We start from the raw sequence: 12,175 nt of genomic DNA on the forward strand, positions 1-12,175 counted from the left end.
TGATCAGCACTGTCAGGAGAGAGACATACATAATGTGTTACTCCATTGGGACCTATCATAGAAATTCAACAAATTACAGACTGAAGCATAAAAAACAACTAAGAAACACACCTTAAGTAACTGGAACAGTTAACTATTTACAAGGTCAGGCAAACACATTTTTTCATCTGCCATTTTATAAATTCCATTTTTCAGGCAGTTTCCTTTCTAAGCCACCTATTTCCTGTGTTCAAATCCCCAACTTTTGCCATATAGTCCATGATGAAAAATTTGCAACTAGCTCCAAAGTGCTAACAACATCATGTGCAGTTTTCTCTGTGTGATACACACAGAGAAGTCCACTTACATTCCTAACAGGTGCAATAAAATCTGGTCCTTTGTGTATAACTGTAGGTGCTTTAGGACACAAGATAGTAAATAATATACATAATAATTTATGTTTATGTAAATGTAATATTAATGTGTGTATCACTTTTATAGCATATTATAAAAACTAACTGAAAAAAATATTGTTTATTAAGAACTATACAGATTTTTCCTTCACTTAAAAAAAAAAAAACTCCCTGCCACTTTCAGTACAGAGTTTTTCTTAAAAGTTGATGACACGATAAGGCTACAAATTATTTAGTGGTGTACTGAAGAAATCTGTCTCTTCTATGCTATCCTGTTGCTGAATCTCATACTTGCTCATTTTTAATATGTCTACTTGGCAGGTGATGTGTTCTCCTCCACATACAGTTATTCAGAATGTTATCAATCTCTGTCATTCTTATCTTGCAGCATTTCAAATTCACCATAACTGTGACGGAAGTTTTCTAAGTTGTTCTGCAACATACACAGTCTGTATTTAAAATTTTGCACTAGTGCCAAGGATTTCTCTCACAGCCTGAATATGCTGCCATGCCTACAGCACTGACAATCTTCCACAAATTAAGAATTTGCTAGAGACTGTTTCCCCCTGCCACCCCTTCACAGCAAACATATGAAAAGTTTAAATGGGAGCTGTAAAAGGCCTAGGAGTTTACATGACAGTTTCCAGTATCTCTCACATCCCACAGCCAAGCTAGAAGAAATCATGAATTTAGTACAGGTAGAAGGCATCATCATCTCTCATTCTAGGTATTCTACCACTGCATCATGCCGTCATGTTGTTGTGCCAGGACATTACTATACTGTATGATCATCGCATGCCATAATCATTTGAAGTAGAGGTGCACCAATACTTCAGTGCATGTCGTATCAGCACCAATAAAAGGAAAATTGACATGATCAGGAATCGGCTTTTTTTTGGCTGATGTGGCTGATAATGTTGCCGATAACTGCCACATGCATGTGTGCAGCTGCAGCATGCACACAGCCAGGAATGCAGCCCAGCAGCTTGGAGAGCAGTGTCCAGCCAGTAAGTTGGGGGCGGGGGCGAAGGCCCCAACAGTGAGGGAGGGCTAGGACAGGGGCAGGAAATGCCCAGCCAGGGCAGGGCATGGGATGGAGCCGACGGCTCATCTGGGGGATGCAGCTGCTGCTGCAGTGCGCACCCTCAGGGGAAATATTAGGGGGCACGTGCTTCCTGGATCTGTGCATGGGGTGAGGGTGGGCTGCCTGCTGTGTGCTCGGGGCCAGGGCTGCACTGGGATCTTCCCAGTGGCTGTGCTCAGGCTGGGCAGTGCTGCGAGGGGGGGCTACAGTGAATTTTGGGGTGGCTCTAGTTCCCCTCACAACTCCTCTCCCAGAACTGCTGCCTGCCCCACCCAGCCCGAGTGCAGCTGCTGGGAAGAGACTGGTGCAACCCCAGCCCCAAGCACAAGCAGACAGCACACCCTTGCCCTGCGCACAGATCTGGGGGGCATATGCCCCCCCCCATGCCTCTCTTGGGGGTACGTGCAGCAGCACACCATCTGGACAAGCCACTGCCTCTGTCCCATATCCTGCCCTACCCCCAGTACCTACCCCAGCCCCACTTCCTCCCTCACCACTGGGGCCTTGATCTGCCCTCCCCCACGCCCCTTCCCCCTCAACAGACTTACCAGCCAAATGCTGCTCTTCAAGCTGCTGGGCTGCATATCGGCAATCGGACTGCTATTGGCCGATATGGCTGGTCAATAACTGGCTATCGGTATCGGCTCAAAAAATCTTTATCGGTGCACCCCTAATTTGAAGCAATGTTGCAACACAGAGCAACACAGCGCTGCAATATCCTTGTGACAGATTGTTTGTGCTCCAGGATTAAGGTAAAATGATGCCAATCCTTGTCCTAAGAGATGAGTTGTTATTCTAAAGGTGAAAGTATTACTTCAGTTTCTATAGCATATTATTGTGCATAAAGGATGCAACCGCATTTTCCAGTCCATGTTTTATTATTTATCTATTACCAGATTTATCACAATTAAGTGGATATTTGATATTAAGTTGAATGGATTCAAGATTTCATTCATTTCATCAGTAATTCACAATCTTGGGCCAGATTCTAATCTTTATCAAACCTATGTAATTCCAGAGTCCTAGCCATGGACTCTGTGGTGCTATTTTTACAAATTTAACGACACACATATGGACTCCAAAAATAAAAGTGACAAGATTTCTTAAAATATATGAATGAAAGGTATCTTACACATTTTCTCAGTGTTTAAGAATTATCATCCTGGATGATTTTCTACACAGCAAAAGCTCACCTTCTTAATGTGACACTGGCTTAAATAATTTTCAAGACATTTCAGCACCATCTGACTAAAACTGGCATGGGAATGTCAAATGGGCAAGCGTACAACAGTACTACTAACAGGAACTTTTCAGTGATTTCTTACCTTGCAGAAACATTGGTGAAATGCATATATGATGATATCACTATGCCTATCCTTCCTTTTCCACCCTGTATTGGGAAAACAGAATATTGTTTTATGATCATATGGCACCAAAAGTGTATCTGGTACTCTACAGAAATAAAAGGCACCCACTCCAAATCTATCTATACATATAGCACACACAGTGGTACAGTACCTACTTCAGGGATTCCACTATATTATATGGAAAAAGATGTACATATAATAGATGTGCACCGATATATTGGTCCATATCATATTGGAACTGATAAAAGGAAAATTTACACAATCGGCTTTTTTTGGCCGTCATAGCCAATAAATTCATCTATAAATGCCGCATGCATGCGTGCAGTTACAGCATGCATGCAGCCAGTTGGAGAGCAGCATCCATCCAGTAAGCTGGGGGGGAGGAAATCAAGGCCCCCATGGTGAGGGAGTGAGTGGGGCTGGGGCTGGGGCAGGAGCAGAGGCAGGTGCTGCCCAGCCAGGGAGGAGTGGGGGATGTAGCCATGGGGAGGGTGGGGAAGGGGGATGGATCCCCGCCACTGTGTGCACCCCCGGGGGAGCCATGGAGGCCATGTGCCCCCCAGGTTTGTGCGTGGGCTCAGGGCCAGGAGCTGCGCTGCCCTCTTCCTGGTGTGGGGGGGTTGGGTTGGGTTGGGCCGGGGCAGGGCAGGCAGCGGCAGCACTGGGAGGGGGGCTACAGCAAATTTTGGGGTGGCTGTAGCCCCCCCTGTAGCCCCACCTCTCAGCACTACTGCTGCCCACTTCACCCCACCCACCCTGAAAATCTGATTAAACTTTAAAAAAGTTAAACCAAAAAAATTCCTTTAATCAAAACCCATGAATCAGTTTCATTTCTCTGTTTTTTTTTTTATTACTCCTTACAGTAGAATATATTTGTTATGTACATGGTACAATTTTATAGCAAAGCCAACCAAGCTCTAAATTAAAACAAAGATAACCATGAACAGTGGCAGTAACATTTTTTCGGTACTTTTTTGGCTCATCCAAGACAAGCCTAGACAAATTTGCAGTTTCTGGAATGATGTGCTCCAAAGTACATATTCCAGAAAGTACTTGGGGTACCCATACATGTGCTCCAGGGTGGGAAGAGGCCTTTAATTACAGTGGCTCTTGGAGCCACTAATTAACATGCCCACAGTGTCTCACGTGTTCAGCGTTCCATATTTCAAAATAGTGGTGGGGGGGGACTTAAACTAAAGCTTGTTCGATGAGCTTTAGTTAGAGCAGTGTTTCTTGACCTTTCAAGTAGCAAGTACCCCTTAACTTGTAAAAATTTTAATAAGTACCCCAACACTCAATTTTCCAGGGGATTTTATATTTAGACTAATGAGTGCCATATGTTGGAAGAAGGGCTGTTTATATAAGGCTGTGATATGACAGATGTCTGATCTGGTGTGGATAGGGTTGTCAACTTTTACACCAGGGGTGCACAACTCAAGTATGTACCTGGGCTAGAGGTGATGTAGGCCAAAGCTAGGAGGGCTGAATTATTACTGGGGAATTTAAAGTGCTGTGCAATATGCGGTGCACCAAATTTTTTGCTATAGTTTTGAGAGGAAAAGAGGGTAAGAGAGAGAATGTTAGGGTACCCACATATGCTCTGCCTGTGTCATGTACCCCCAGGGGTATGCGTACCACAGGTTGAGAAACTATGAGTTAAAGCACCCCCACTACCATTTTGAAACATGGGGACACTGAATACGCAAGACACTGCAGCACACTGGAGCATTCTGATTAATCAAAACATGTTGGAGCATGTGTAAGAGTGTCCATGGTTTCTGACAGTTTTTAGCATTTTTTTAGCACCAGTGATTTATAATAACTACCTCTCATTATTTATGGAGTATTTTTAAGATGTTTCAAAATCTTAACATGACATTTACAGTACAAATGATCAACCACTAATTCTTACTAGTTTTAACATGCTTCCTGACTACTCAGACAACAGATTTCAGCAATGTCTAAGAAGGATAGCAGTGGGAAGCTTTTAAGCCATTAAATAAGTTTGCCAACAATTATTCAGTGGTGATTTATATTTAATATTCATTGCCATCTTTTGCTTTTTATTTGAAGTGCAGTTATTGCCTTGGTCAAAATGGGTCCGTCAAAATGAATATATTTGCTTCCTGAGCCTCCTTATTCTGACTTCCTTTCTGCGCCATTTTTAAGGCTCAACCAACAACAAATCAAGATTTCCACACAGGTAATGTCTGCTCATATGCTACCAACTGTAGACCCAAAGGCCATGTTAATGGGAGTTTTGCCACAGACATCAAAGCCCATGCAATACTAGATGTATTTGCCTCAAGTGTCACCAACATATCTGCCAACTCAGTTAGGATCTCATAATTAATTGTTTTGTTTTTATTTAGATTGGTCTTTATTTCTCTCTGAAGCGAACAAATATTGAGAAGTGAAAACATTGCATAAGAATAACAGCACCTTAGGGCACTGCAATTATGCAGTCAGTTTCAACCTGCCTGAGCCCAGGAGGTATTGACTGCCCTCATTTCCCACACACTGCAACAGCAGTACAACAGAGTATTTGTCATGAACCCCACTATGAACGGCAGGGTTTGGGGGGGCATCACACAAATGCTCTGGTGTTTATATTTCACCAATATGGCTTGTGGTCTCATTGGGAAGACACTGTATCCATTTATTTCATGTTTATCACTGTTACATTATGCTGTCTGTTTATATCTTTATGATTTTGTATATGGTTTAGTCAAGGGATCAGAGAGAGACATATTCGGGAAAAGGGGGTAGGCAGAATGGCTAATTATCCCTTGCCATAGTGCCACTAGGATAAGAACTGCCACTCCTAGGCACAGGCAGGAGACCTTTTTGGGTTGGGCACTGTCTGCCTGCAATGGAAAAGTCAGCTCCTCAATAGTGAAATCATCTGAGAGAAATGGCCCATCAACCAGAGGAATGCCAATTGTCCCAGGGAGAGAAGTTTCGGGAGACTCATGATGAGGAACTGGGACAATGTTGACGAGGGTGAGTGCTGGCTTGGAGGTATTATAAGGGCTGCTTGTAAAGTGGCCAGGGTCTTTTGGAATTTTGCAGGCTGGAGAAGCATCCATGGTTGCAGCAGTCAGGGCTGGTAGACTAAGCAGCAAGGCTGATTTCTAAAAACACTGGCAGAACTCCCACAGGGGTGCTAAGTGGTAGCCAGTTGAGAAGGTATGAAATTTTACCTGTCTTTTGTTCTGTCTTCAAACTTATGGTCAGTTTTTCATGTACAAATCTTTTCTCCTACATTATAAAATCCTTTTGCTGTTTTGTCTCCTGACTTGTTTGCCTGTGTCACAGAGTGATCTGTGATATTCCAGACTTACTCACTGTACAGCAAGGGGAATGCAACATTTTTTCTGCAACGGAAAAGGCTGACAGAGACGCCCCCGCTGCATCTATAAGGTCCAGTACAAGAGCAGTGGAGCTGAGGCTTAGCGGGATAAGGAGTTATACCTAGACAAACCTTGGTCTATTCCTTGGGACAAGCAGTGGGACAGCAGGGAGATTCTTGGGGCTCTGGGGGGACCCTGTGGATGGGTTTGTGACAATTTTACAGTTCAAACGGATGGCATGTTGTATGGGATATTCAGCCAGGATGGGCCTAATACCCAAACAAGTGCATATAAACTCCATGATTAAATCCCAGAATGAAAATTAAGATGCATCTAAATACCCAATTTAGACAACTAATGATAGATTTGAACATCCAAGATCTACTGATCTCCAAGACTTGATGTGACCAACTGTCAGTGATTCTAAGTAGTGCTGAGAGCCCTTACAGCCCACTGAGGTCAGTAAACCTATCACAAAATGAGAAAGTTTCTTCAGAAGTTTGTTATAGAGATGGAAAATCTCAACACACTAAATCAGTGGTATTCAAACTATGGCCCACAGAGCTGAGTCATCTCACCTGTGGGGTTCCTCAGAAATCCGGAAATTTGGCAGCTCTGGGAGCCCAGTGACAACATGGCCACCACTTCCCTGCCACTAGGTTTCTGGATCTGTGGGGAGCCCCATGGACCCACATGCTGGACTGCGCCAGTGCACAGAGCTAGTTCTTGGTTTGAGTCAGCAGGCCCCAGATCACTTGCTGGCCCCAGATCCAGCAAGTGGTCCCAGATCTAGCAGGCAGGGTCAGTCTATGTATCAGATCTGGCCTGCGTACCTGGCCCTGCACACCAGATCCAGTCCATGGACTGGCTGCACCCCATTCATCCAGCCCATGAACAACTGGTTCCTCCCGAGATTAGGGGGCCACCATTTGGCGGCAAGTGGGGACCACCTGCAGCCACTGCCGGCAGTGTCGGTGGCGGTGAGTGGGGACTGGCTGTGCTGGCAGCGAGGGGGGTGGGTGTGGGTGGTGACTGTCCACAGAAGCCAGCAGCAGCTTTGGTGGCAGCCAATCTCAGGGGGGCATGTGCTGCGCCCCCCCACTCCCCCTGTGTCTGCCCTATGCATCACTTATGATCCAGCCTGCATGCCACAAAAGTTGAGCACCACTGCATTAAACATAATCAATAAAGAAATAGTACTCACTTTGGAAAAACATACCTCATTGCACATGGAGCCTAACTTTGAGTTTATTGGGTCAGATGCTAAGCCAGAACACCTGGGAGAATTTTCATGTGATGACTGCTAAATGCTAAAACTCCTGCTTTTTAAATATATATATTTTTTGGTAATAATAAGGTATTCAATATAAAAAATCATAGGGGCACCCAAATGCTGTTTACTCACCCTGCAATGAATCACTACCACATGCTGAGGGTCACTGTTCAACCATGACTCCATGGCCTTGCAAATGGTGCACAACTTATCCAGGGGAGGGGCATGCAAATCAGGCCACCCCACATCCATTATCTGGAATCAAAAAAAGCAATTTTACTTTCTATTTACAAATCCATCTCAACACTCTCACGATCTGACATAATACTACCCTGGGATATGTCATGGTTGTACAATGTACCCTCTTCCCCCAAAACAAAAGAATCTGTGCAGAACAGAATAAAAGCACAAAATCATTATTTAAAAATACCTTTTTGTTACATCAATAAAACATCTGCATGCATCTCTTAGAACAGAAGTATTTTTTTCTAACCGTACTAATTCACTTTAACTTTCCTGGCAAGTATGAAAAAATCTTATTCACACTAGCTCAGGGGCTGGCAACTTTTAACAACCCAGTTCAATGTGGGCTAGGTTGACTTTGGTGGTGTCAGTGGTGGGGGGCTTTGTGTTCAATCTGGAGGCCAGGCAGCTGTTTCCCCCAGCCCCTATTCCCCAGCTGCAGCAAAGGTGCAGCTTCCATCCACTGGGAAATTGTGCCAGGGCTGAGCAGCTGGAAGCTGCATCCTCACTGCAGCTGCCTATCCACCCCATCTCCCACCTATGATACAGCTCCCCAACCAGCTAGAAACACCACCTGCACCACAGCCCAGGTGCAGGGAGCTGAGGGAAGCAGCAGCAGCACAGGTGCAGCTTCCAGATGTTCAGTGCACTGCCTTATCATCTGGCCCCAGCATGGGCACAAGCACAGAAAAAGCCCTCTAGCTCCATGGACTGGATCTGGTCCACAGGCTGCGTTACCAACCCTTGCTCTAGCTGGTCAGACATTTTCTTAAAATTTTCTGTTGAAAAAGGCTGACTTATTGAAGTGGAAATGTATCACAAGAAAGGGCCAGTTCTGATAAATTTCCCATGGAAAAAAAAAAAAAGAAAAAAGTTAGGAATCGTCTCATTCTGACATTTTGAACTACAAAGTTTTGAGGATTATTTTTTTCTTGTTGTGCAAAATGATGCTTCATTTAAAAAACAGTAAAATCATTTTAAAAAGTCAAAATTGGAACATAAAATTTTGATCGACCTAGATCAGGGATCAGCAATGTTTCCAACCAGGGACTAGAAAAGGGTTGGGCAAAATATGGCCTGCCAGCTGACTGGATCCAGCCTGCGGGGGGGATGCCCACCGATTGATTGGATCCAGCCTATGCGTGTCCCCACAGTGCTCTGCATGGTGACCACCTGGGGCAGCCCGCGCCACTCCCCAGCCCACACCCACTGGCCCTGGTCCAGGCCAGCGTGCACAGCTCTGAGCAGGGCTGCTGCTAGTACAACTGCACCTGCCCAGGTGTTGCTAAGTTTCCCTCCCCTCCAGCAGCGCCTCCTCCTCCTGTTCCTGTTACGCTGCTCCAGGTGGGGAAGAAGCTTCAGCTGGCTGGCTCCTTCCCAGCATACAGCTCCTCAGCTCAGATGGAAACCTACTTGGCCAACCAGTGCCAGGCTGGTAAGTGTGGGCTGGGGTGTGGTATGGGCTGCAGTGTGGTGTGGGCTGCGTCAGGCAGGGTCAGCCCCATGTGGAGCACAATGGGAGCAGCCACAGATCGCACTGCCTGGGCAAACTCTGCTGTACAAACCCCCTGCCCCCTCACACCTAGGCAGCTCCTGGGACCTAGTGCCCAGGTAGCAGCCACCCACAGAGCAGGGGCACGCAGGGAGCAGATCGGAGCTCTGCCCTGGGTCCCACCCTGTCACTGCCTCACAACCCTGGCCTTGCCCAAATGTACTGCTCCTGAACACTGCTCCCTGACTACCCTTGGCCCCATCCCACACAGGGAGTTTTGGTGTGTTATTGCGGGGAAGGGGGGGGAAGGTGCTGATCTGGTCCACCATAACTCATCAAAACTCTCTATGTGGCACCCAAGCCCAAATAATTGCCCACCCCGGGCTAGAATGACCCAGCTCAGATATGAACAGGGTGGGCACTAGGACCCAGCCACTTCTGCTGCTTCTTCCTGGTTCCTGTCCACCAGAGGCCATGCTGCCAAATTGTGACACAGCATAGGGAGAGCTCCCCATTTGCTGAAGCCCTGGGTTCTCAGCTGTGGGGCAATGCTTAAGGATCTCCCCCTCCACTATAGCCACCAGTGCCTGGCAGAGGACCTTGCTGCTGAAGCCATGATTCTGGGGCTGAATCCAAAGGGGCTACAAGCTGGATTCCACCACAGGCCACACGTTTCTGAACCCTGATCTAGATAGTTGTGGGTATTTTTGGTTTAGAATATTTTTGGAAATATCAACTGGTAGTCTTGATTTGGGCAGGGAATATTCTGAACATAGCAATCATTTCCCAATAGTGGAAAAGAAACGTTTTTTTTACTCAGCTCTATTTGTGCCTGGTATTGTGACACATCTTTTAAAAGCCCCTCCTTTAGTGTTTGTCTGATCATTATGGCTGTTGACAGACATAGGGGAAAAAAACATGCTTTGCCAGAAGAAGCAGCATGTTAGATGAACCTGGCTCTGCAGCATCTGTATAGATTGGGCACTTCAGTGGGGCTTTTTGGAGCTTTTATCTAATAGCTGATTCAATCAGCTATTAGATAAAAACACCAAAAAACCCCGCTAAAGTGCCCAATCTATAAAGACATAGGGCAAGGCAGGTCCAAGTAATGAAATGCCTCTTCTGGGCGCTGGGCTTGGTATGGGAGCGTGCCAAGTTTAAAGTAAAGCACCTTTTTTCACATCTGCAAGCAACATATTGTTCAAATTCCAAAAATGGTAACCTTGAGTCTTATAGCATATGCATTTCAGCTGCTTACAGGGTACAAGACAGAACTTCTAAGGTCTCAATTATATTGCCCCAACAGTCCAATCATTGTTAGGCCCCCATAATGCCTTTACTGCATGTGTTCTAGGCCCCAGGTAACCACTGAAAGGCTTTTAAAGATCTCATTGAGCTAGTCCCAGATGGATATTCAACCTTCCAGATCCCCCTCTCACTCCTAAGAAAATGTGGCAACAAATGAAGATAAAAATCAGGGAACAAAAGCTATGTGGGAGAGCAAAGATATTCATATTTTCTTTTCTTGTTATAGCTTTTCCAGTGTGCAGAGCTATACTTGGGAACAAATGAAGAAAAATCTATGAAACATGAACTTATGTTGAACTGAGTTTGTCAGCTTCAGTTAAGACATATTATGTGACCATAGATACTGTGTGGACATATGGAAAGCAGACGGGGCACACAACTGACTTAAGTCAATGGTGATATTTTCATCAACTTCCAGGGTGTTCAAATCAGGTCCTACATTTAAAGCCACAGTAAACAATGAAACACTTTTGTAAAACATAGCTCTCGTGCATAAAGCTACAACACTGGAAAATGAAAGAAAAGGGTGGCTGTTGTGGTTTTCTGAACTTTTCCAAAAGTTGTTATCATACAATGTACATCAAAGCATGTATAGCTTTAGGGCTCACAGGAACCTACTCATACCATATTTAAGTCTAGCAAGTGAGGTAGGTTATGAAAGAAAACCAGTACCTTTGGGTTGAGTTTGGCAAGGTCATATCTTTTTTCAGAAAGGTTTAACACCTGTTTGGAAAGACAAGAGGAGAAGAAGAAAAAGAAGAATTAAACACTGATGTTTCATAATGTATGCGGTAAATCACTGTGTCAAAAATGTAATGAAATTAAATTATAGTGGTGGGCCTTCAGATTTGCTATTTGCTTTAGATAATTAAATTAGTATTTGAAGTTAGATAAGCTTAGCACTTGCAACATTCAAGACCTTTATTCAGGGCAAGTTCACTTAAGTACAAGAGGAAACTACAGATACTAATACCTATATATCTTAAATAAATGAAAAAAATTAAAATAAAACACCATTTGCTCTTACTGAGACCAAAGAGTGAGATTAAAAACACAATCTGTACATGCACCACAGTGGTACTGTATTCCATTTACTTTCCCTCAGATGTGATCAGATATTCATATTATGCAAAGCAGCTGCCCAGCATAATCAGATCTGTGAATGTGCCAGGTTCCTGACAGATTTACATACCTGACTTTAGGTTTTCAAGTTTGAAAACGTGGTCTATGTGACTCTAAACAGGAAGTATATGACAAAAGCAAATCTAGACCCAAGATTTCCCAGATCCTGTGTCTAACCTGCAAGATTTTACTGTTTCTGTGATTCAATCATATAGTTAAATCTGCTGGATCCCAAGCACTCAAGGAAATACATGGGAAATATATACAAGCATATTTCATGCATTTCACTTTTAAGCAGCATTTAGTAACATTAAATTATGGAAATATCGATGCTGAAGAAATAAAATTAATGTCATTAAGCCTGATTTATATTTAAACGTTATTCTTCTTATACCACCCTGCCAGTACAAGAGGCTTTACTATGAACATTAATTGCACTCTGCTACTTAAGTATCAAAACCATGAGCACCTTCTCTGAAATCATTTAATGCCTCTTAAAACTATACTTAAACTGTAAAAAAAAAAAAAAAAAAAAGCTTTT

The 12,175-nt window shown here is 44.2% G+C and overlaps 1 protein-coding gene across 5 annotated transcripts in view; it reads right to left on the bottom strand.

Annotated features, from left to right (window-relative positions):
* The window catches only part of TNS3 (tensin 3), a 364,194-nt gene that overhangs the window by 238,204 nt on the left and 113,815 nt on the right, over positions 1-12,175 (bottom strand). For 4 of the 5 annotated variants that reach the window (XM_019509126.1, XM_019509125.1, XM_019509129.1 and 1 more), the window contains exons 4-6: positions 11,185-11,235; positions 7,602-7,724; positions 2,802-2,866 (exon numbers count right to left, since the gene is read on the bottom strand). In XM_019509126.1, coding sequence (XP_019364671.1) covers positions 2,802-2,866; positions 7,602-7,724; positions 11,185-11,235 — 239 coding nt within the window. Of the gene's footprint in view, positions 1-2,801; positions 2,867-7,601; positions 7,725-8,485; positions 8,539-11,184; positions 11,236-12,175 lie in introns of those variants that run through there. The other variant, XM_019509130.1, reaches the window with a different exon arrangement.

This window comes from Gavialis gangeticus, unplaced genomic scaffold (genome assembly GCF_001723915.1).
Source record: "Gavialis gangeticus isolate Ggan-Ray unplaced genomic scaffold, GavGan_comp1, whole genome shotgun sequence".
NCBI lineage: Eukaryota > Metazoa > Chordata > Crocodylia > Gavialidae > Gavialis > Gavialis gangeticus.